The sequence below is a fragment of the Danio aesculapii genome, chromosome 3 (genome assembly GCF_903798145.1).
Source record: "Danio aesculapii chromosome 3, fDanAes4.1, whole genome shotgun sequence".
NCBI classification, from domain to species: Eukaryota; Metazoa; Chordata; class Actinopteri; order Cypriniformes; family Danionidae; genus Danio; species Danio aesculapii.
The window spans coordinates 13,594,373-13,619,813 of record NC_079437.1 but is presented as its reverse complement, the minus strand read 5'-3'; the positions used below and the strand labels follow the sequence as shown (position 1 = coordinate 13,619,813).

The 25,441-nt window shown below is 34.6% G+C and overlaps 2 protein-coding genes across 2 annotated transcripts in view; both read left to right on the top strand.

Annotated features, from left to right (window-relative positions):
• sez6l2 (seizure related 6 homolog (mouse)-like 2) overlaps window positions 1–8,202 on the top strand; it is a 35,660-nt gene extending 27,458 nt beyond the window's left edge. The window contains exons 16-19 of the mRNA XM_056453190.1: window positions 581–619; window positions 711–828; window positions 4,228–4,339; window positions 7,557–8,202. Coding sequence (XP_056309165.1) covers window positions 581–619; window positions 711–828; window positions 4,228–4,339; window positions 7,557–7,586 — 299 coding nt within the window. The 3' untranslated portion in view covers window positions 7,587–8,202. The remainder of the gene's footprint in view (window positions 1–580; window positions 620–710; window positions 829–4,227; window positions 4,340–7,556) is intronic.
• Window positions 8,203–14,686: 6,484 nt separating this feature from the next.
• Window positions 14,687–25,362, top strand: kctd13 (potassium channel tetramerization domain containing 13). Its single transcript, XM_056453189.1, has 7 exons — window positions 14,687–14,854; window positions 18,255–18,531; window positions 18,920–19,089; window positions 21,512–21,598; window positions 22,490–22,542; window positions 23,347–23,542; window positions 24,255–25,362. Exons 2-7 carry the CDS (start codon window positions 18,291–18,293, stop codon window positions 24,498–24,500), a joined length of 993 nt encoding a protein of 330 aa, XP_056309164.1. The 5' UTR covers window positions 14,687–14,854; window positions 18,255–18,290; the 3' UTR covers window positions 24,501–25,362.
• The last annotated feature ends 79 nt before the right edge of the window (window positions 25,363–25,441 follow it).

Sequence of the window (25,441 nt, the reverse complement as noted above, 5' to 3'; positions counted from 1 at the left end):
GCTGCGGCTCAATTAATGTTAAACTCCAGTAAGTAGGCTATTTTCTTCACTGTAAATAAAGCGATTCTCTTTAATGTAGTTGATGCAGACTCATTCATAAATTAGTTGCGACAAATATGCTAATTACCGATGTAATTTTATATGAATCTGCTATATTAGCGATTAAAATATGACTTATCTAGTTACCGTTAGCTTGTTTACAATAGCTTGTTGCAGTGCACTGCACACCAAAGCCGTTTCCCATGCATGTTTTATTTGTGATGACTTGCCATTACTTTAACTGCCACAATTAGCTTATTGTTTAGCTGTGCATTTACTAAATTAGCAGTGTGTTATGTCCGAACTGACCCTACTCTATTTTTTTGCCAATTAATTTATTTTCTGTTCTTAAGTGTCTTCATTTATGTGAACACTTCTGGACATATAAAAGTGCATTTATATATGTACAATTTGACTGTATTATTTGTGTCACCTTCAAAAATTGCTCATGAGAACATTTTATATTTTCATTGTAGTGTACTGTATGTTTTTATCTGAAAAATTGACAAAGAACATGTTTTTTTGGTTTGTTTTTTTGCAGTGGCCTATGAAGGACTTCTGGATGATCATAAATTGGAGGGTAATGTTGATTATCATTGTATCTGTGTTATTTGTATTAGTTTGAACTATGTCACGTAATGATGTGAATGTTGTTTACTTTGCTCTTTCAGTTTCTCAGTCATTAGACGCCTCCCATCAGATGCTGAGTGAGAACATTGCATTGGCTATCATCCTGCCAATCATTCTGGTCATCCTCCTGATTGGTGGAATCTACATGTACTACACCAAGTGAGTTTTTTTTAATGCATTTGCTCATTGAATCTTATTAACTTTCAAAAGCATCCTAAGTTCTTCATTTTAAAGTCACTTTACAGGATTTCAAAGATTTTATATTCTCAGTTTTGTTACAAACACTACAGACACTGGCAATAAAAAAAGATCAATACAGTATACATATATATATATATATATATATATTGAGCTTTTAAAATAGGATATGACAAAATGGGGAGAATCCTGACTTGTAGACAATTTTAGGTAAAGTTACTTTTAATAGTAATATATTACAATCTTGAGTCACTTTTTTAAAAAGTAGCTAAATGTGTTACTTAGTTTTTACTAAAAGTAATGTGAAAGTATGTTATACTATTTTTGCGTTTTTTTAAAGATTAAGATTTCCTTATGATTGTAATATAATACTTTTAAAAGCATTAACACACAAGACAGAATAGCCAGGTTTTTGAAACAAAACTAACCAAGGCAAGGCAAGTTTACTTATATAGCACATTTTATACACAATGGTAATTCAAAGTGCTTTACATAAACAGGAATAAAAGAAACAAGCCCAATCGCCAAATATACTAGCTCAATAGACTCAAAATATTCATTCATTTTCCTTCAGCGTAGTCCCTTATTTATAGGGGTTGCCACAGCGGAATGAACCGCCTACTTATCCAACACATGTTTCACACAGCGGATGCCCTTCCAGCCGCAACACAGCTCTGGGAATCACCTATACACACTCGCATTCACACACACACGCACACACACACACACACACACACACACACACACACACACTCATACACTACAGCCAATTTTGTTTGCCCCATTTGGGCTAATACTGTAATTCTGACGTAATTTATATTTTTAAGCTATTTAAGAGTAATTAACACAACTGCTGAATTATTACTATGAATGGTTAAGGAATAAATTGCACAAAATGCAAGTTGTGTGTTTTTATTTTAGATTTGTGTTATCTTATTGCTTTCTGAACTAAATAGAGTGAGGAAACGTATGCGTTAACAATCATTTGTCATTAACAAAGAGCAAAAGTCCACAAGTTGACCAATCTGAAGGCCTGTGTTTCCCCAGGCTTGCTCCAAGTCACGTCTGGCCAATGTCTAGCAGCTTTATCAGATGCTGGGGGAAAATTGTTTTTGCGTTAGTTCACCAAAATGTTGCAACATCTCTGTCTGAGAAAGGGAGTAACTGCCATTAACTGCTCCTGCTTGTCTACTACATATTAGGCATTATTTAATTTATTTCAGAGAAAACTGTTCTCTTTAACCTGCCATTAAAGGGATACTTCACCTAAAAATCGATTTCTGTTTTCATTTACTCTCTCTTTACTTGTTCTAAACCAGTTTGAGTTTCTTTCTTTTGTTGGACACATAACAAGATCTTTTGAAGAATGGTGAAAACCTGTAACCACTGACTTTCATGGCATTTATTTTTCCTACTATGGATGTCAATGGTTACAGGTTTCCATCATTCTTCAAGATATCTTATTTTGTGTTCAACAGAAGAAATCATAAATAATGACTGCTTCAGTAGTATAGTTAAAAGACATCTAATATACATCCAAACATAGACGTCTTGGCTATAAACAGGGCTGAATCTGGACCATCAGTAGGCCCACACGGAATTTGCGCGTGCAGAATTCCTCAGATTTTCGCAGATTTTTAGCCCATCATTAATTCTGGTTATTTACTTGAGTAAAGGTGTGTAAATCTATATTTATTCAGTTTTTAAATTAAGTACAGTAATATTATTGACTAATATGAAAATGTTCATCTGATTTATGTACAATGCAGTTTGTACAGTAATATTTTCTGTCTTTTAGTAGATATATTATATGAGAGACTTGCTTTGTTTACCAAATAAATTAAATCTAATTGGATTTACATTTTAGACATTAAATACAAGTTAAAAAGCTATTATTTTTTTATTTCACATATTAAGGTTTTAGTTATGATACTCCCAAAATAATTCCACAGAAATCCACAGATTTTTACCAAAATACTCAGCAGAAATGGCAAAAAACGTACGCAGATTCAGTCTGGCCCTAACCATCAGTGAACATTTAATGGACGCGTAACAATAGTCCAAAACTAGACTAGTCATCAAAAGAATCAATGACTACACATGTGAAGTCTGTCTGATCTGTGTACTGGATGACTAGAAGATTCGATTTTCACAATTAGCACAAATTTAGTCTTATTTTAGCCAAAATGTTGGACACGGGGTGTTTGGATATCTATTAGTTGTCTTTTAAACACAAAATTGTATGATTGGTGCTGGGCAGATTAATCACATGCAAAATAAAAGTTTGTTTTTACATAATATATGTGTGTGTGTTATGTTAGAACATAGAACACAGAAACAAAGCTATACCATTTTTTCACTAGATATTAGACATTAAAAATTGATATATAATTTTGTATCATATACACATATATTTTATATCTAAATAAGCATTTTCTCAAATATATGCATTCATGTGTGTATTTATATACAGTTGAAGTCAGAATTATTACTCTCCATTTGAATTTTCTTTTCTTTTTTAAATATTTCCCAAATGATTTTTAATAGATCAAGGACATTTTCACAGTGTATCTGACAATATTTTTTCTTCCGGAGAAAGTCTTACTTGTTTTATTCTGGCTAGAATAAAAGCAGTTTTTAATTTTTTATATACCATTTTCAGGTCAAAATTATTAGCCCCTTTAAGCTATATATTTTTCGATAGGCTACAGAACAAACCGTCATTATACAATAACTTGCCTAATTACCATAACCTGCCTAGTTAACCTAATTAACCTAGTTAAGCCTTTAAATGTCACTTTAAGCTGTATAGAAGTGTCTTGAAAAATATCTAATCAAATATTATTTACTGTCATCATGACAAAGATAAAATAAATCAGTTATTAGAAATGAGTTATTAAAACTATTATGTTTAGAAATTTGTTGAAACAATCCTCTCTCCGTTAAACAGAAATTGGGGGAAAAAATAAACAGGGGGGGCTAATAATTCTGACTTCAACTGTATATGTAAATATATATATATATTCATTCATTTTCTTTTCGGCTTAGTCCCTTTATAAATCCGGGGTCGCCACCGCAGAATGAACCGCCAACTTATCCTGCTCGTTTTTACGGAGCGGATGCCCTTCCAGACATATAAACGGTGTCTCTTTTTGCCATTGAACGCCACATTCCATAATTTCCAAATCTAATTCCCTATTAACAACTGCAGCACGTTACTAAAGTGAAAGGTCGCCTGTTGACTACAATTCAGTTGTTTTCTCTGATTGTTTTCAAAATCTTCTTCACAGCTGATCTTTATTCAGCTCGCTCAACACCTTTGTCTCTCTGTGCGTGTTTGTGTGTGTCTGTCTGTCTCAGTGTGTGTAGGTGGCAGTGGAAGCCGATGTTCTGGAAGTCTCTCTCCCACACCCACTCCTACAGCCCCATTACAGTGGAGTCTGACTTCAACAACCCTCTCTATGAGGCAGGGGTGAGAGCGTATCAACTCATTCATTCATTCATTTTCCTTCGGCTTTATTCATCAGGAATCGCCACAGCAGAATAAACTGCCAACTTATTTAGCATATGTTTTACACAGCGGATGCCCTCCCAGCTGTAACCCCGCACTGGGAAACATCCATATACACGCATTCACATACATACATACACTATGGTCAATTTAGCTTATTCAGTTCACCTATAGAACATGTCTTTGGAGTGTCTGTGGGGGAAACCGGAGCACCCGGAGAACATGCAAACTTCACACAGAAATGCCAACTGACCCAGGCGGGACTTGAACCAGCAACCTTTATGCTGTGAGGCGACAGTGCTAATCATTGAGCCACTGTGAAATTCACTTAGAAATTATTTATGATTTATGATTATTTATTAATTATTCAGTTGTGTGGATTTTATTATAGGCAGCATTAACTCGCTGTTGTAAATCGATTTGGATGGCGTCATATAAATTAATCATTCAGTCCTCTGAATCCTTAAGCAGAAGTCTCTATGTCTTATGTATAATCATATATGAAGAGTTCAGATGCAAAAATCTCTAAGTGCCGTCTGAAATTTCCATCGAAAATGAGCATTTTTCTCAGACTCCTATGTTTATGTTGAGTTCTTTCATTTTAAAGACATTTTAGAGAGTGTATTCTTTGCCATAACTTGAAATTACTGAACCTACACACAGGAGCCTGATAAGAATGCTCATTTTTTAACGAAAATTTCAAACAGCTTTTAGAGGTTTTTGCATCTGAACTCTTCATATAGTTAATATATTCATTCATTAATTTTCTTTGGCTTAGTCCCTTTATTAATCTGGGGTCGCCACAGCAGAATGAACCGCCAACTTATCCAGCATATGTTTTACACAGTGGATGCCCTTCCAGCACCCAACACTGGGAAACACTTCTACATTCTTGCATTCACACACATACACTACGGCCAATTTAACTTATTCAATTCACCTATAGTGCATGTCTTTAGACTTGTGGGGGAAACCGGAGCACCCGGAGGAAACCCTAGTGAACACGGGGATCATATATAGTTAATATATATATAATTATTAATTATGTAATGTATGGTTGCAAGGGCTCGAAAGGAGAACGGTTTCAAAAGAAGTATTTTATGCTGACTAATGGTGCATTTATTTGATCAAATATACTATATAATTGCAGTAATATGGTAAAATACTATTATAATTTAAAAATAACTTTTTTTTTATATGAAGCAAATTTTAATGCACTGTAAAATGTATTTTTTAAATTCACATGGCCCGTCAGAAATCATCCTAATGAGATTTAGAAATATTTGTAATTATTATTATTATTTTAAATATATGTTTATCAGGGCGGTTCATTCAGCTGTGGCGACCCCTGATAAATAAGGGACTAAGCTGAAGGAAAACGAATGAATGAAAATATTTTAATCAGTTCTGCTTAATATGTTTGTTGAATAATTGTTTTCAGGACTGCTTGATAAATAATATCAATTTTAAATTTGATCAAAAGAGTTCAAATGAACATTTATTTTAAATGTACAGTAATCCATATACATAATATCTTTCATCTGTAAATATCTTCTATACCATCAATATACCTTACTGTATAAAAATATAAATTTTAGATTTTTAATTTAATTTAATTTAATTTAATTTAATTTAATTTAATTTAATTTAATTTAATTTAATTTAATTTAATTTAATTTAATTTAATTTATAAATTTGGTGTCCTCTTTCAATATTTATTTTTGGTGCTCTGCTATGTAACATGAGATAACGTAATAAAATAAATAAAATGTAATAAATATATATTACCCCTTTTAAATATGATATTTCTAGTTTTTACCTTGCAGTGTAAAATAATATAAGATACAATAAAATATATTGCCCTGTTTAAATTTATTTTAATTAATAAAATATTTTGTTTAGTTCCTTGTAGTGTAAATGAGTAAACAACACTGCTTGGCTTAAGTTAAGTAATATTAAGGGAAATTAAAAAAAATTATATATATATATATATATATATATATATATGAGCAATATCACACAAGTAGCAGTGCCGTATAGCTGTAAATCGGCACTGGTGGGAGGTGTTCGTTGACTCGAGGCTGCAGGTCGAGTGCCTTAGTGTCCCACCAGTGATGATATACAGCCATATCGCACTGCTACGAGTGCGAAATTGCGTTTATACAACAGTTCGACAGTTCAATCGTGTGCATTAAAAAGAAAATCAAACACGGTGAGTCAAAATCCTTTTGTACGAGCAACTTCTTTCTTCCTCCATTCATTCACATCTGCAGCTTACGACAGCAGAAACCATTTCTACTTAACCAACGTCACTTTAGAGCTAGTGTTTGAATGATTCTCTAGCGTAATGTCTAAAGTGATGACAAAACAGGTGATTTTGCTGACATTTTAAGATTATAAGGCTGAACGGCATGAAATGACATCAGTCTACAGAGATTTCCCAGTATTTCTTTTCTCTGCATTTCACAATAATTAACCCCAAAAAAACCAAAGCAAAGCAAACACTACCAGATTACGATGGTATAAATACAGCACTACAACATAAACAAGAGAGAGATCGACTAGAGATAGAATGTCACGTTACTGTTTTATAATGATATGTTCAGCTGTAGTTTGAAACGTACGCTGAGAAAATGCTGTTTTTCTCCCCTAAGGACTTATTATGTGGTCTCTGTCACCATCTTGTGGCAAAATGTCAACAATCTTTGCTTTGCTCAGTATGACAGGCTGATGGATGCCGACGTGCTCTATCTCAGAAATTATAAATATTTAAAATAGACACTCTCCTTATAAGCTGCAATCTAAACAACTACATTCTCACCTGAAAAAGCCTCAAAAGTACATTATGTTGTCCAACAGCTGCAGTTTTTGTCAAACTATAGTGAGTCTATTGATCTGCTGTCACTATATGTGGGGGGAGTAATACAGAAGGGTGAGGAGGCTGTACCAGTTCTGATATTGCAGAATATCACACGGCTATCAGCCAATCAGATTCGAGAACCAGACAGAACTGTTGTATAAATATATACATAGCCTCATTAATATATTTACTTTTGATTAACATCTTGTAGTGTAAACTAGAAGGCAAAAATGGTATGCTCCAGATCATCAAAATCAATGTAATTTTCCATTATATTCCCTTTAAAAGTGTGTTTTTCTCCTCTTTGTCTCTCTTTAGGACACACGAGAGTATGAGGTGTCCATCTGAGATGGCAGTCCACAAATAAATCCAAATTGTGGTTTGAATGGAAAGGAGAAGAAAACGAAGGGATCCAGTTATTTTTCTCTCTTTTTCTCTCTCTCTGCAAGACATTCATTTCTTTTATTCATCGCAACACACAAATCCTACTCGGTCTCTCTTCTCCCTCTCAGCCGGCAACTTTAACAAGTGTGTTTGCTCGTGTGCTTATGCAGGTGCCTGTAGTATGTCGGTGTGTGTTTACATGTGTGTGTATGTCTGTTATTGATTGTATATGTACACCAGAGTAAGGAAATACTGGAAATTACAACAAACAGGTTGCAAGAACACATTGTAAGTATGAGCTTCACAGTCAGGCATGTTTTGTAACAAGGTTTGGTGCCTTACGGACTGAAAAAGGGATGAAGGAGTGAAAGAGAAAACATGAAATGGGAAGAGAGAGAGAGAGAGAGAGAGAAGTGAGACAAAGATAAAAACACTTTCTTTCTTAGAGTTTTCGTCTTGTTCCTAGTCCAAATATTAACAAATTATCTTAAATCAAGAAGCATTTTATAGACAAGCAGAAAATAATTTTCAGAAATAATAAGTCAAAATTAAGTGAGTTTTTCATTAAAATAAGCAAAATAATCTTGTTTTCGCTTTGAAATGGGATTATTTTGCTCACCTCAAACTTAATTTTGACATATTATTACTGAATTTATTTCATTTGTCTAGAAAATGTTTCTTGATTTAAGAAATTTTGGATATTTGGACTAGAAACGAGACCAAAACTCTAAGAAAGAAAAGCATTTTTTTTGCAATGTATACACACACACACAAACACACTTGTCTATATGGTTTACAAGGACTCTCTATAGGCATACTGTATATTATACTGTAAAACGTATTTTACTTATTATATTTCCTTACCCTACCCCCAAATCCAACCCCAGATTTGACCTTCAAAATTTGAATGTCAAAAGTCCCCATTAAGTATAACTTTTAAGTGTTTTAAAATTAGGAAGACACAGGGCATGTCCTCATAAACCATCTTAAGAGTGTACCTAGGTCAAACTCATGTCATTGTACAATTTTGTGTCCTTATAAACTATATAAACATGTACACGCACTCAAAAAAATTTTGCTGTTTGTTCAAAGTACTTATTTAAAATTTCCTGAAAAACACAATTCTTGACATTTTTTTAGGACAGCTTAATTGTTTTATGTTCAGTCTACTTATGTGGATATTTAGACTTAATCAATTTGTGTTGGGACAATTTTAGGGTTCCACAGAATGTATTCATGTTGTCCCAACACATATCAATTAAGTTAACCTAATTGTTTTTTACTAATTTCATTGGATTGAACATAAAACAATGAAGTTGTGCCCCCAAAATTCAAGAAATGTTAATTCAGCTCATTTTTTGAAAAAGTAGTTTGAATAAGCAGCAAAAACAAATTTTTTGAGTGCACACACACTTGTATATACGGTTTACGAGGACTCTTCGTAGGCATAATGTAATTTATACAGAAAAGTGCTTATTATATCACCTTACCGTAACTCTAAATGCAACACTCACAGGCAAATTTTAAGAAAGTGTCAAAACACAATAATATTATGATTGTTATGCATTTTGGATTACAAAGACATAAGGCATGTCCTCATAGGTCACTTCAATAGAGTACAACTCGGTCATACCCATGTCATTTTGTGTCCTCATAAACTACATAAACAACCACACACTTGTATATACGATTTACGAAGACTCTCCATAGGCATAATGTAATTTATACTTAAAAACGCTCATTATATTACCTTAACCTAACCCTAAACCCAACCCTCACAGGTAAATTTTAAGAAAGTGCCAAAACACCATTATGTTATAATTGTTATGCATTTTGAATTACAAGGACATAATAAATGTCCTTATAAGCAGTTTAATAAAGGAATGCACTTCATACTAATCTCATTATACAGTTTTTTGTCCTCATAAACCATGTAAACAAGTACACACACTTGTATATATGGTTTACGAGAACTCTCCATTGGCATAATGTAATTCATACTGAAAAAAGCTCATATATCACCTTACCCTAACCCTAAACACAACCTTCACAGGGAAATTTTAAGAAAGTGCCAAACACAGTTCATTGTTATGCATTTTGGATTACAAGGACATAAGGCATGTCCTCATAAACCACTTTAATAAAGTGCAACTCGTCTTACTTATGTCATTATACAATTTCGTGTCCTCTTAAACCACATAAACAAGTACACACACTTGTATGTATGCTTTATAAAGATTCTCCATAGGCATAATGTCATTTATACTGAAAAACGCTTATAATATCACCTTACCCTAACCTTAAACTCAACCTCCACAGAAGAACTGTGGCAATTTTTTAAAAAAGTGCCAAAACAATATTCTGGTATGTTTTTTGTGCAGTTTTGAATTACAAGGACGTACGGCATGTCCTCATAATAGAGTATAACTCGGTTATACCCTATCCTCGTTATCCTGTCCTCGTAAACCACATAAACAAGTACACACACACACAAGTATATAATCTGAAATGTTAAACCTATACTCTCATGTTCCCATGTTTGTATACAGACGCATCCATCAAGACGAGAACATATTGAATGTAAATATTTTGAATTGAATATCGAGTATATAAAACAGATTCAGTGCCAAAATACATCCCATAATGTGACGTCCCCTCGCGTTTCCACCGGTTACCATAGTATCTCTTCACATTCTTACGTAATAACAAGGACAATGCCAGCATTTCATATTGTTCTTTGCCGTTTCTTAAAAATCTCTTTCTGCTTGATGTTGAATGACCATGTTTCAGAGGAGCCGAATGTCCTCTCGCTTATACGGCACGCAACGATTGTATATTTTACCGCTTCAGCTTAGGATCCATGATCAATTATACTTACCGTCATTGTTATCAGAGTTGATGTTGTTGCATATGCACTATGTCGAGGAAAATATATACAGAAAAAACAACAACTGCTTGCTGTGATGCAGTAATCGAATTGAAATGCTTTTTATAAATTGCATTTTTTTTTGTTGTTGTTTTTTTTTTTTACATCTAACTCATGGTTTCTTGTTAATATGCAGTGAGTTTCGTCTTTTCCACTGTGCCATTACCAGAGCCCGTGTCGTGGAGGGCTTTGTTGCATTATAGTATTACTTGATTGTTATTTATTTATCAACATAATATACTTGTCATGAAGACATTTATTTGCTGAGATTTAAGATTAAATAAAAGTCTCTGTTGGATGGTGATTGCGTCTTTTATGACTTAATATGTGCGTGTAGCTATTCAAGTAAAACCGTTATGTTAATGCAAGTCATTATTTGTTTAATGCAGAATAAATGAAGAAAAAAGTTGCTTTGGAAATAATTATGTAGTGCATATACAGGGGTTGGACAATGAAACTGAAACACTGGTCAATTTAGTGTTAGATGTTTCATGGCTAAAGCTATAGCCAAACGTTTGGTCACTCGTGCCAATGCCGAACGTCTGTTTTAATGGTGCCAGCAGTGAAAATCTTGAACAATGTGGAACATGTATTGTTCTCTGATGGTTCCACCTTCACTGTCTTTCCCACATCAGGGAGAGTTATGGTGTGGAGAAGCCCCAAAGAAGTGTACCACCCAAACTGCTGCATGCTCAGAGTGAAGCATGTGGGTGAATCAGTGATGATTTGGGCTGCAATATCATGGCGTTCCCTAGACTCAATACATGTGCTAGAATGGGCACGTCACTGCCGAGGTCTACCGAACCATTCTGGAGGACTGTGTGCACCCAGTGGTTCAAACATTGTGTCCTGAAGACAGTGCCATGTATCAGGATGGTATTGCACCATTACACACAGCAAGACTGGTGACAGAGTGGTTTGATGAACATAAAAGTGAAGTTTAACATCTCTCTTGGCCTGCACAGTAACCAGATTCAAATATTATTGAGCCACTTTGGGGGTGTTTTGAAGGAATGTGTCGGGAAACGTTTTTCTCCGCCAGCATCATCTAGTGACCTGGCCACTGTTTTGCAAGAAAAATGGCTCAAAAATCCCTCTGGCCACTGTGCAGGACTTGTATCTGTTGTTCCTAAGATGAACTGATGCTGTATTGGCTGTAAAAGGAGCCCCTACGCTATACTTATGAAGATTGTGGCCTAAAACCAGGCGTTTCAGTTTCATTGTCCAACCCCTGTATCATAATAAATATCACACTAATGAAATGCTTAAGGTTTTACCTCACAAACTTGGAAGAAGTTTTCTGTCTTCTTCTTTATGTATGAATTCTGAAGGAGCAAACCAATTCTTGGTAAAATGACAATAGACAGATTCTACTAATATGTTCATATTTTAAGTTGCGATGCTAAATTTGAATTTTTTATAATCAAAAATACAGTACTTACCAGTCCGGATCATCTTCCTACCAACACACCTACAACCAAAATAACACGTTTCTTCAGTCTGAAGCATGCTGATTGTAATTCTGTACATTTATACTTCACAAACGTTGTGAAGTACAAAATAATGAAAACATTTAAAATCACAGACGTATTTAAAGTTATTTAATTTACAGATGGCAGTTCAAATTCACAGTTCAGGTCAGTTCATCACAGTTCACCTGTATCTTGCACTTTTTGTAACCATAATCACAGAACCTGCAAGTCATTAACATAAGGCAAAATCAGTAAATCTTAATATGTTAAAAACACACCGATTCAAAATCCACTTGATAGTGTTTAATTTGTGATAATATCATGTAATTTAAACATTCATTCATCATTCATTTTCTTTTCGGCTTAGTCCCTTTATTAATCCGGGGTCGCCACAGCGGAATGAACCGCCAACTCATCCAGCATTTGTTTTACACAGTGGATGCCCTTCCAGCCGCAACCCATCACTGGGAAACACATACACACATTCACACACAACATACACTACGGACAATTTAGCCTACCCAATTAACCTGTACTGCATGTCTTTGGACTGTGAGGGAAACCGGTGTACCCGGAGGAAACATCCAAACTCCACACAGAAACGCCAACTGAGCGATGGCTCGAACCAGCGACCTTCTTGCTGTGAGGCGACAGCACTACCTACTGCACCACTGCTTCGCCTGTAATTTAAACAGTCAATTAAAATAAAACCCACCTTGATCCAAACAACAAATAGAAAAAGAAATATAATTAAATAATGAAAGTATTTATTGCTATAATGACTCAAACTGAAAGTCATTTTGAACAATTTGAGGTCTGTGGAAATACTCACCTTTACATATGACCACACCTCCTGAGCACTATGAGCTGCAGTGGCTAAATCTTTTGCCTCGATTTGTGAATGAAGACATTTTAGTTAAAGTGACTGAATAAGCTAATTAACACGAAGTAACAAATTCAGCAAACTCTCCAAAACAATGTGCCTCAAAATCCACTTTAATTATTCGAGAAAAAAAAACATGTGTAGTTCACCCTGTTATTAAACCTTTTAAAACTTGACCTATATTAATCCGATTTGAGTATTATCTAGGATGGCAAATGATTGAATTATCAATGTTAATTCAAAGTGAGTATTTTCCAGTGTTTGTAAATGGGTAAGTTATCAACATTGATTCAATGTGTTTTCGGCAGTGAATCGATGGCTCTCTGAAATCTGGGATTCTATTTCTCTCGCTCTCTTTCTTTAAATAATAGTAATTCAAGTCTGTTATAAATGGTTTGAAAAGTAATCTAAAAGTAGTCAGAATACATTACTTAAAATATTTAAAAGATGAAAGAATCTAAAAGAATTGGCTATCAGCAGGGGCATAGCAATGAGGGGGGACGGGGGATACGTCCCCCCACACTTTTAGAGACAGACCATTTAGAAACAGGAGATCAATAATTATATGAACGTAAACTTTTGGAACTCATTCAGCTGTACACACAGTTAAATTCCCTTTTTAATTTTTAAACAGAGCAAGGAAATTTTCACAGTATGTCTGATAATATTTTTTTCTTTTGGAGAAAGTCTTGTTTGTTTTATTTCAGCTAGAATAAATGCAGATTTTTTTATTTTAACAAACCATCATTATGCAATAACTTAATTATCCTAACCTGCCTAGTTAATCTAATTAACCTAGTTAAGCCTTTAAATGTCACTTTAAGCTGTATAGAAGTGTCTTGAACAATATCTAGTCAAATATTATTTACTGTCATCATGGCAAAGATATAATAAATCAGTTATTAGAAATGAGTTATTAAAAATATTATGATTAGAAATGTGTTGAAAAAAATCTTCTCTCCGTTAAACAGAAATTGGGGAAAAAATAAACAGGGTGGTTAATAATTCAGAGGGGTAATAATTCTGACTTTAACTGTATATATATCAAAACTACATATTGCTTTAAAGGATATTAGAATAATATTCTTACATTTCAATAAAAATGTTTCTTTACAGAAGAAAATCGTATTCAAATCTCTTAAACGGTTTAAAAATTAATCTTAAGTAATCTAAAAGTAATCCAAAAGTAATCAGAATACATAACTTAAAAATATTGAAAAGACTACCTAACATTTGTATATTTTCATCATGAAATTTGCTATCAGCAACTGCACTCTATATGTATGTTATATATGTGTGTTAAAATTACATATTCATTTTCAGGATAATAGAAACATATTCTTAAATATTATTAAAATTGTTTCTTCACAGAAGAAAATCCCCTTCAAGTCTCTTAGAAGTGGTTTAAAAAGTAATCTAAAGTAATCTAAAAGTAATCCAAAAGTAATCAGAATACGTTACTTTAAAATATCGAAAAGACTACCTAACATCTCTATGTTTTCATCATGTAATTTGCTATCAGTAACGTCACTTTTTATAAATATTATATATATATATATATGTATATTGTGTGTGTCAAAATTACCTGTTCATTTTCAGGATATAGGAAAATATTTTCAAATTTCGTAAAACGGTTACAGAAATGTTACCGTTGTCCTGATTAAAAACGCCCTTCACGATTGGCTAACTTTAGGTTACAAGGGCGGGATTATGTCGCCTGACAGGCGTTGATGCGGGCCAATCGGTGACCGAGGGACACTCCTCGCGAAGGGAAGCAGCCATTGTCAACCCACAACAAGCAAGAAAGAGGAAGAAGACAGTTGAGCTGCGAGACAACAGAGGAAATTATGATTTGTAGAAAAATCATGACGAGTTTATTGTAACAAATACAACAGCCCGCTCGCGACAACTTAATATTTGATGCACCTTATCGCGGCGGTGACCCAGCTCGGTAAGTGTTTTCTTTGTTGACAGGCATTCTAATGACAACTCGAGCTAGCCGAGAGGCTAATAATGAGCTTATCAATACAAGACAGACTTCATATGTGGTAAACAGATTCTGTAAATGCATCTCTATATAAATGTCGAGTCGTTAAATGTCTGCCTAATGGTGGGAAATCAATTTGGTGTGGTCTAGACGAGGATTAGCGAGATGTCTCAGCTGGAGTTAAGATCTTTCTGAATGTGTTGACCTAATTCTGTTCATTTGCCCTGGTATCAGGACAGAAACACATCTGTGTGGGGTGGACAGATATTCACGACCCTCTAGGTTGACACTAAACTAGTGTTATCACTCACATGTTTGAGTTATTAGGCATGAGATCACTAGATGCTTTGTTATAGATGCTAAATGCTTTGCTTTCTGGTTGTTGTTTTCCTTGTTGATGAGGTAAAGTTGGTTTCATATTCACACATTCAGAAAATTATTCTAAATAGGGAAATCATATTAGCAGCCAATCACTATCAAATTACATCAATGTTCAGTCAAATAAAAAGTACTAATGTTGTTTAGAAGTCATACCTGCATGTGATTTCAAACGTTCAAAGTAGGATGGTAAACAATATATGGAGCATGTCACAAGTTGTCACTGAACTGATATGCGAATATAAAACCAACTTAACCTCAGTTTTATTGGTACTGAAATAGTTTCAGTGCTTGTCACATAAGGTGTGCATTGGGTAATGGTGTAGTATAACATGGTCATGCATATTTCTGAATATGTTACAACATTTATTGGTTTATTTTGCCCTTTTGGTGACTTCTTTAGTAATCCTTTGATGTTCAACTGTCTTAACAAACGATATAATTGTCGTTTTAAGACCATTTTATGCCACTCATCACTATATAATGCAAGAATGACAATATAATATCATCACAATGCAAGTAGATGCTTCCAACGAACACATCATATTTTATTTTTAAGAATATTTCATTTAATTACAGTCATTTTAATAATGAGGCATTGGAATCAGAATGTAAAAACGAATATCATAGATAAATAATAATAAGTTATTGTTATTATTATTTATATTATTATTATTATTATTTACATTATCATTATTATTATTATTATGCTAAATCCAAATGTTGAAAAAATGTGTAAGGTAAAATGTAACAGAGGCTGTGATATCTGCTACCAGATCTATTTTTATTCGTCAGGCACCCACTTTAAAATATACTAAAGAAATTCAATGTAAATACAATAGTGTTTATTTAACCATACTAACGTTGGCACCTCAAGTAGAGATTGAGATGTTGCACAATGAGCTAAAATGTGGCTAGAATTGGTTTTTATGTATGGGTGATATGTATTGCATCACCAAAAATTATTGAGGTCATGTCCTTGTGTTGTGCGATTAGTCCATATATTGATTATTGTGACGGACCTACTCGTAAGAGCAATTTACTGTATTCAGAAATTGAACATCACTACTTTTTTTGTCCTAGGACTAATAATCATGCAAACATGCCAAGTGTTAAATCCAAGCGGCAACCTCCCGCTCTCTCTCGGGAGGCCAATACGGAAGTAACAGAAACTGCAATTCATCAAAATTCCGCTAGTCCTGGCTCCATAATAGAGCAAAGTGCAATTGAGCCCTCTGTTAGAATGGCCAACTTTACAGCAGAAAAAAAGGTGTTTACAGCCTGGTACAAAGAACAATTTTGGTTCATATAGCTATTATTACCCTCCATGACAACTGTGAGGGGGGTGAATTTTTTTATAACTCATCCATTTCCTTTATATTAGGTTATATTAAGTTTGCATAATCCGGCAGATTAGCCACTGATCTCAGCATATTCATCGTATTTTTGTTTTGTTTTATGTGGCTTTACACAGTCAGCTGCCTTTTGGACTTTTTTTTTACAATTATCAGATGATATGGGATGCTGTGTGCACTTAATTGTGCTCACAAACCATTCACGTGGCCTCCGTTTCCCATCTGAGTAAAGTTATATACTTGTATACCATCTCTATAAATGTATTTGTTTTATTTAAGATCATTTATCATTTATATTTTTCTTTAGACCCGTAAAGCTCTCCAGAATGTGACAGATTGGTTAGCTATAGGCTCTGGAACAGTCATCTGAAGTGTTGTCATACAGTGTTATGCTGGATCTTATCAATAGTCTTGCATTTACTAACACAGACTATATCTGTGAAGTGTTTGGAAGTAATTCGCGTTTTCTCCTGTAGAAAAACGTCATAAGAACAATGCTTAGTGCAGGGCTCCCCAAACTTGTTCCTGGAGGGCTGGTGTCCTGCAGGTTTTTGTTCCAACCCTAACCAAACACACCTGAACTAGCTAATCAAGGTCTCACTAGGTATACTTGAAACACCCAGACAGGTGTGTTAAGGCAAGTTGGAGCTAAATCCTGCAGGGACACCGGCCCTGCTGGACCAAGATTGGTGACCCCTGGCTTAGTGGCTCAATGTATTACTACAGTGTTTTTGAAAGTCTAAACACTTTATTGATATAGTGTACAGCCAAGCACATGTGGTCAGAACACAAAACGAGTCGCAGGTAATAGATTATTAAGCGTTTCTCCCAAAGTAAAGTCTGTCTGCCAGGTCTAAGCAAAGTGCCAGCAGGTGTCTGTAGCTCCGCTCACTCTCCGCCTCTTTGCCCTTGTTTGGTATCCCGCCGTGGGTGCGATGACGCGCGAACAAAATGGCGACGGTTGGCCGCGCCTACTTGTAGCTTCTTTTGCAGTGTTCAGAAACCTATGGGTGACGTCACGGATACTCCGTCCATATATTTTACAGTCTATGCTGTCAACATAGTCAACATAGTGGCAGATTTAAAAAAAAGGAGACATTGCTCGCTGCAGAGCCATTTGAGCTTCAGCGAGGGGAAGCTTGAGCTTGAGCTCCTCCTCCTGTAAGCTGTTTTAATGCGTGCACCCACCCACCCCTAACCTCAACCCCCAGTGACATCACTCGAAGAAGAAGTGCAAGGAAGGAGGAGCTGGATGCTCAAGCTCCCCCTTGCTGGAGCTCAGCTCTGCCCAAGTGGCTCTGCAGTGAGCACCACTTGCAAAAAAGACTAACATCCTATGCTAATGAGGGAGAGATTGACACTAATATGCAGGGATTTCTCCCTCCTATGACTTTTTTTTTATCAAGTGTGATTATAAAAAAATTATTTAATACATTTTTACTATTAGAAGCTGCTTATATTCACAGACTTCTGCCCCATAAATGTGTGACTTCTGCCCTTTATAAAAGGGATTTTTGCATAATAGTTCCCTTTTAAAGTTGACCAAATTGCATGCAACTTAAAACTGCTTTTAAATGTTTTTGGCCACCGCTCCATACCACTTATAATAACACCTGTGTGTGTGTCTACAGGCAGCAGATAAGCAGTATTTGAGCTGTACACCCCTGATGTCTGCCGAGGCATCTGGTTCGTCTGGTGGGCATACGGTGACTGTGTCCGGGTCTTCCCCATCATCCTCCAGCCATGTTAGGGACGAAAAGCCTGGCAGGAGTCTGGTGAGCAGCAAGTACGTGAAGCTCAATGTTGGGGGAACTCTCCACTACACCACGGTCCAGACGCTCAGCAAAGAAGACAGCTTGCTCAGGAGTATTTGTGACGGGAGCACAGAGGTCAGCATCGACTCTGAGGGTAAGAAACAGCATGTTAATGTTTTGTTATATGCATTATAATATATATATTGTGATATAAATCCGAATTTGTCACATCATCTTTCAGATTTCACTCTATTTACTCACTCAGTACGTTAATTTTCTGCTCAAGAAGCATTAAATCCTATAATTAATGGTGTCAGAGAAATTTTCAGGATTGTTTGATGAAAAGATAAGTGTTTACTTTCGCTTTTTTATATAGATATTATGTTCACTTTTACTTTTTAACGTAATATATTCCTGCTGAATAAAAGTAGTCATTTCTTATTAAAAAAGCATCGTGAGCTCAAACTTTTGAACTATAGGGTTTTAAAAATTAATGGTACTGCAAAGATACATATTTAAACATGTGTCCATTTGTATTGAAGGCTGGGTGGTGTTGGACCGATGTGGGAGACACTTTTCCCTGGTGCTGAACTTCCTGCGGGACGGGACAGTTCCTTTGCCGGACAGCACGAGGGAGCTGGAGGAGGTGCTGAAGGAGGCGCAATACTACAGACTTCAGGGTCTTGTGCAGCACTGTCTCTCCACATTACAGGTCAGACGTGTGTTTCTGTACCCATAGACTAGCTATGTTTACACTAGTGTATTTTGTAACACATACTAAAAATTGCTGTAAAATATTACAGTATTGCTGGCAATTTTGTAAAATGAAAATGATCCTCGTCCATTCTAGAATTCTAAGTTTTTAGTTCTTCATCTAGTTCTTCATGGCGAAAGGCATGATAGAAGCTAAATGGTAGCTTAAAGATGATACATATTTGTAGGATCTGCAAATTGAATTCTATTATAATACCATTTGTTGTAAAGATCTTTTAAATTGTACTGAGAGAGAAAAAGTCACTTTTATATTTCAAGAAAATGCTTGAAAAACCTGTTTTTACTCCAAAAAAATTGGAAAATATATATGTGACTTCACATTTCGGTTCGGTTTTCGGGTCACAGTTTCAGTACAGTTCGTTATATGGAAAGATGGATAGAAAACCTCTAAAATTTCAGTAGTTTTTGATTTTCTAGTTTCTGTTTTTTTTTTTATGGTTCTGGGCTTCTGGTCCACACGTGCTCACACTCGGTTCATGCAACTTTCATTTTCACAAGAAGGTGTATCCTACTTTAGTGCTCACTGATGGAACATTTACTCTTGGGGAGCCATGTTTCAGCGCATTGACATGCATTCTAACATGTACAGAACCAGGGCAGAGAGTAATTAAAGGACAGGAGAAAATCCAAAGGATCGAGAATCCAAAAGACTCAAAGGCTCTGATACAGCCTTTGCATTTTCGAACTAAAACGAGGTCTTCAGCATTTACAAAAAGCTTAGTTTTTGTAGGTCAAATACCTCTAGCATAATTGTAAAAGAGCTGCGGGGTGCATCATCAATTAGCTATTGCGTGTGCTGCAAAGTTCTAAATGGACACATACTTGTATATGCATGAACCACACATGCTCAATGGGAAAAGTCCACTCAAACAGTGCTCAAACAAAACATTTCTATATAGTAAACGTTTTCCTGCTGCTTGCAATAGCACTATTGTGCTGTCATGGCAACACTGGAAAACGATGCTCCTCGATTTGTTCGCTGTCAATAAAATTTAACTGTTAATAAATTAATTATTTAATTAGCTCATGTTTTTTGTGTATGTTTTTTGTGGGTGATGTTGCGCGACGCAACCGTGTGTAGAGGAAACGCAACTGGTGCGATCAGTTCTCTTTGAAATAGACTGGACAAAAAGGGATGCTCGTGCACCCACAGCCCTGCTTCTTTCAAGAGCTCAAGATTGGAAGAAAAAAATAAAATAATAATATATATATATATATATATATATATATATATATATATATATATATATATATATATATATATATATATATATATATATATATATATATATATATATATATATATACTTTTGTAAGCAGCAGCGGTCACTGCTTTCTTTTTAATTATTCTTTGAACAGATTATTAACAGGGCTAACATTAACTGTGTGCATGTGATCATCCTTTTAATATCACACAAGATATGTTTCTTTTCACCTGCTGTCTTTTGTTTACAGTTATTTTTGTTAATATTGTTAAATTATCATCCTTTACAATAACATTGCATTATGTGTAGTTAACTGCTGATCTGGGACCTTTAGCCAGGACATATTACTCTGCATATTTTAGATACACGACAATAGATCTTTTTAAATGTCCAATTTTTTAAAAAAAGAAAGGTTTTGTTGAATGAAAAACTACATGTATGCAGCTATATTTTGCTTGTTTTAATAAATTTAAAATGTGTGGCTAAGAAATAATTATTTCTTTTGGTGTGGTCAGAGATAAACTGGGTAAATCCTTAATTTTGAGCCCTGAAAAGGTCATGTGAAATAAAAACTTATTGCAATTCGACACAACCCATTTACTCATACACAGTAAGCAAGCACATACACAACACACACAAGAAGTGAAATAAATGAGGAGGCATGTGGACAAAACACAACATCTAAATCAAGTAATTTTAGCATGTCAAAGTTTAATTTATTCATATAAAATATATTTTCCAAACAACAAAAGTGTGGCTAGTGAAAATGGCAAGTGGCTAGTAACGTTGGAAATCTACTAGCCACAGTGGCTGGTGATCAAAAAAAAGTTAATGTCAAGCCCTGTTAGTAACCAAATCTTCATTAGTTACTAATAACTTTAACTAATTACCTAGTAACTAATAGCTTTTAACAGTTAAAGATTAAATTAAGCTTTTGATTTATTTTTTTTTAAAGTCCTACAAACTTAATTTATATCATTTATTAAAATAGTAATGAATTATTTTAAAACATCTTTGTTTTCAGCCTAGTGCATTCAGAATTGTCATTTTGGTCCAAAGCAGCTTGTGTCTACAAAGAAGTGATATACTTCTGATTCTAAGGGTGTGGTGTTTGACTGATGTCGCTTACTAATGTCCTGTTTGATGTTGATGCAGAAACGCAGAGATGTTTGCAGAGGGTGTCACATTCCTATGATAACTTCAGCCAAAGAGGAACAGAGGATGATAGCCACCTGTAGGAAGGTGAGATATCAAAGACTGATCATATTTACTTCCCTGCTGACTAAAACAACACATGAACACTGAGATCTCCTCAGGCTTGAATACACCACACAATTTTTTGACTACAGCCCGGCACTGTCCAGTTAGTGTTCAAATATTTTTGGTATTTTAAATTCAACATGACTTTCATTTAGAATATAAGAATATTTTATTTGATTTTTAAAAAAATATTTTTAATGTAATTTTATTGATTAATAAGTTGTATTTATTTATTTAAGTTATTTTATTAATTAATTAATTTAATTTAATTAAAATAATTTATTAATTTATTTTATTAAGTTTATTCAATTTATTTGTTTTATTTTCCTAATTAGTTAATTAATTAAATTAAATGTATCCATATTTCTAATTTATTTTATTCTATTTGCTTAATTTGATTTCATTTAAATGTATTTATTTAATTTTATTTATTTAATTTAATTAATTAATAATAAATTTGATTTAATTTACTTCATTTGATTTCTGTATTTTTATATTGTATTCATTTTATTTTATTTAAATAATTAATTTTATTAAATTCTATTTATTTATTTGTTTTATTTTATTAATTATTTAATTTAATTTATTTTATAAATTTTATTTAATTAATTATTATTATTTAATCTAATTTATTTATTTTATTTATTTTATTTTATTTAAGTAATTTTTTTATTTTCTCAGTTTTTTTTTTTAATTTATTTTATTTAATTAATTAATTTAATTAATTTGCGTTTCCATAATAAAGTGCTATTTCAGAACAGTGAATCAGAAGCCTCTAAATATGTTTTGAAAAAAGAAAATACTCTCTCTCTGTAAAAAAACCTTTTTTTGGTCTTTGTTCTTTTATTAAAAATCATCTATTCTTCATTACAGCCAGTGGTGAAATTGCAGAATAACAGAGGGAACAATAAATACTCCTATACCAGGTACATCTGCCCTCTTTCTCACTCCTTCAGCCTTTTCAAAAATAACTCCTGTCTGATTTTTCTCTGATAATGTGAGCATGAAATCATATGAACCGTAATGTGACACTTGGCAGTTTTAACGTGATTTAAACTCGGTGCACTGGGTCTGTTAGTGTAAACAAAAGCTGTTTAAGGAAATGAAAAACAGGACATGAGATCACAAAAACTCAACTATAAAGCAAAGCATACATTTTTCTCATCCTATGTCACTAAACATGTACAGGTTTAATTTGATTTAAACTCTGGGTTTTTTAGTGTAAACAAAAGCTGTCTAAAAAAAAAACAACAACAGGATATGACATCATCAAATACATCTATAAAAGGACAGAGTGGTCAAGCATGTATTTTTCTCATCATAGTCACAGTGTGTTACTCAGTACTGAAAAATGACTCTGAAGCAGCTCTTAGTTTGTGTGTGACAGAGACTTTGTGATTCCTGAAAGCATTTTACAAGCTTTTGTTTCAAAAGTCTTGAAATATACCTCATAAAAGCAGTTTATTTTATTGTTTTGCGTTTGCTTCGTGTCCTTAGGTTTGAGTTTTAAAATGACCCAGGACTTAAAAAAATGATCAAGATATGTTGTTTTCATTTTTTTGTATAGACCAAAGGAAATTAACTACTACAGTGTGTACACACCCTGGTCAAGCTCCTAATAAACCTGTCAGGCTTTATTCTGCGAGAACAACCGACTGCATGTACATCATCTCTTACATGTAACCACTATGTGCCTCTGTCCTATAACATCATCACTTTGTTCCCTTCAGCAACTCTGATGATAACCTTCTGAAGAACATCGAGCTGTTCGATAAGCTGGGGCTGCGCTTTAACGGCCGCGTTCTGTTCATTAAAGACGTGCTGGGAGACGAGATTTGCTGCTGGTCTTTTTACGGCGAGGGACGCAAGATTGCTGAAGTCTGCTGCACCTCCATTGTTTATGCCACCGAGAAGAAGCAGACCAAAGTGAGCACATTTGAATTGAGCTTGTTCATATGTGTGTTCATACACAGGGTGCAAATTACAGGGGGGGTTGCAGGGGATTGACCCCACTAATTTATGCTCGACCCCCCCCCTCAAAGGATACCAAAACAAGATGTTTGTGGGGTTCAGCTATTTAATAGTGAGAAATGGTTTTCTCTGGTCTGGATCTTAAATGATAAAATTAATAATTAATACATAGGGCTGCACGGTGGCTCAGTGGTTAGCACTGTTGCTTCATAGCAAGAAGCTTGCTGGTTCGAGTCCCTGCTGGACCAGTTGGCGTTTCTGTGTGGAGTTTGCATGTTTTCCCTGTGTTGGCGTAGGTTTCCTCAGGGTGCTCCGGTTTTCCCCAAAGTCCAAAGACATGTGCTATAGGTGAATTGGATGAACGAAATTGGATGTAGTATATGAGTGTGTGTGTGTATGGGTGTTTCCCAGTGCTGAGTTGCGGTAGGAAGATAAAACACATGCTGAAATAGTTGGCGGTTTAACTTAAATAAGCCTAAATGTGTTTTATTAATGTATTAGAGGTAATTTAAATAAATACGTACATTTGATTAACTGAAACATGTATTAGCCTACACAAATTAACATAACCGAAAAAGTTGACCCCCCCCCCCCCCCATTGTCAATATATTATTTGCACCCTGTTCATACACCCTGTTTAATCACTTTATTTTAATTTTTTTCCTAGGTTGAGTTTCCAGAAGCTCGTATTTTCGAGGAAACGCTCAACATTTTGATTTATGAAAATGGGCGTGGCTCGGGTGGAATGGCCCTGCTGGAGTCTGGGGGCGTTTCTTCATCGGGTGCAGGCCAATCAGAGGAAGAAGGGGCGGGTGCAGGGGGCGGAGACAGGCGGGTGAGGCGGATCCACGTGCGGAGGCATATCATGCATGACGAAAGAGGTCACGGACAGCAGACTGTCTACAAAGACTGAATTAGAATGGTACTGACTCCTGTGAATTAATATGCATGTGAAAATAATATGGTAAAGCTGGTTGAGGGAGGAAATACAGCTTGTCTAATTCTGCACTGAAATGGGAGGGGGGTAGTTTAGAAATAATGCTCAAGTTGCCACAGTGTGGTACTGTCTTTATTTGTCTGTGAGATAAATTTACACGACGTTTTTGTTAAAAATTAATTTATTATTGAGTTAATTTATTGTCCAGAATTTTCACTTTTTCAAGATTTAATGTGAAATAAGTTTTGTTTGTATGGGGCGTGTGAAAGTTTAAACTGTGATTTAATGCTTACTTGAGAGGTACGTGGAGGAAGTGTTGTACAGGACTGTCAGATCTCCTACAAAACTGACCAAATGTGCGCAGCTTGTTGTTACTTACTTTAATATTTAGGAAGGGGATCCAGTTTTAAACGTTGTTTTCATTACACACGAAAAAGCTTAACAAGTCAAATCATTTCACACAACTGTGCCTCACGATTGGTGTGAATCTAATATTGTTTTTGTTCCAAAAGGTGATAATGCCCACAGGAGTTTCTAACATGATGCTAATAATCTGCACTGAAATGTTGTTGTCATTTTATTCCTTCATCATTTGTTGACAAAATGGCTCCTGGCATCGAATTATTATTACCACACACTTACAAAATCCTTCACAAAAATGTATCAATGACTAATGTAAGCCATAAATGTGTGCACTCACTGTCCTAGACCAAATAAAAAACTTAATTCTGCCAATTAAACTAATATATGTGGAACGCCGTCCAGATATTGTCTCGAAACTTTAATCAAATGGAAATAATATTCCATTAACATTTTAAATAAAAGTTTTTTTGTATAATCTTTGTGTTTGAATGTAGTCTTTGGAAGAAATACACTAAACTGGGATATCCTTATTAATTAAAGTGAGATAGATGGCA

What these genes read in the sequence shown, in the direction of transcription:
- kctd13 (XM_056453189.1), top strand. Translation starts at nt 18,291, where the DNA reads ATGTCTGCCGAGGCATCTGGTTCGTCTGGTGGGCATACGGTGACTGTG. An exon ending in GGTCAGCATCGACTCTGAGG is followed by an intron (nt 18,532 to 18,919) that starts GTAAGAAACAGC and finishes TTTGTATTGAAG; the next exon opens with GCTGGGTGGTGTTGGACCGA. An exon ending in CCGAGAAGAAGCAGACCAAA is followed by an intron (nt 23,543 to 24,254) that starts GTGAGCACATTT and finishes TTTTTTTCCTAG; the next exon opens with GTTGAGTTTCCAGAAGCTCG.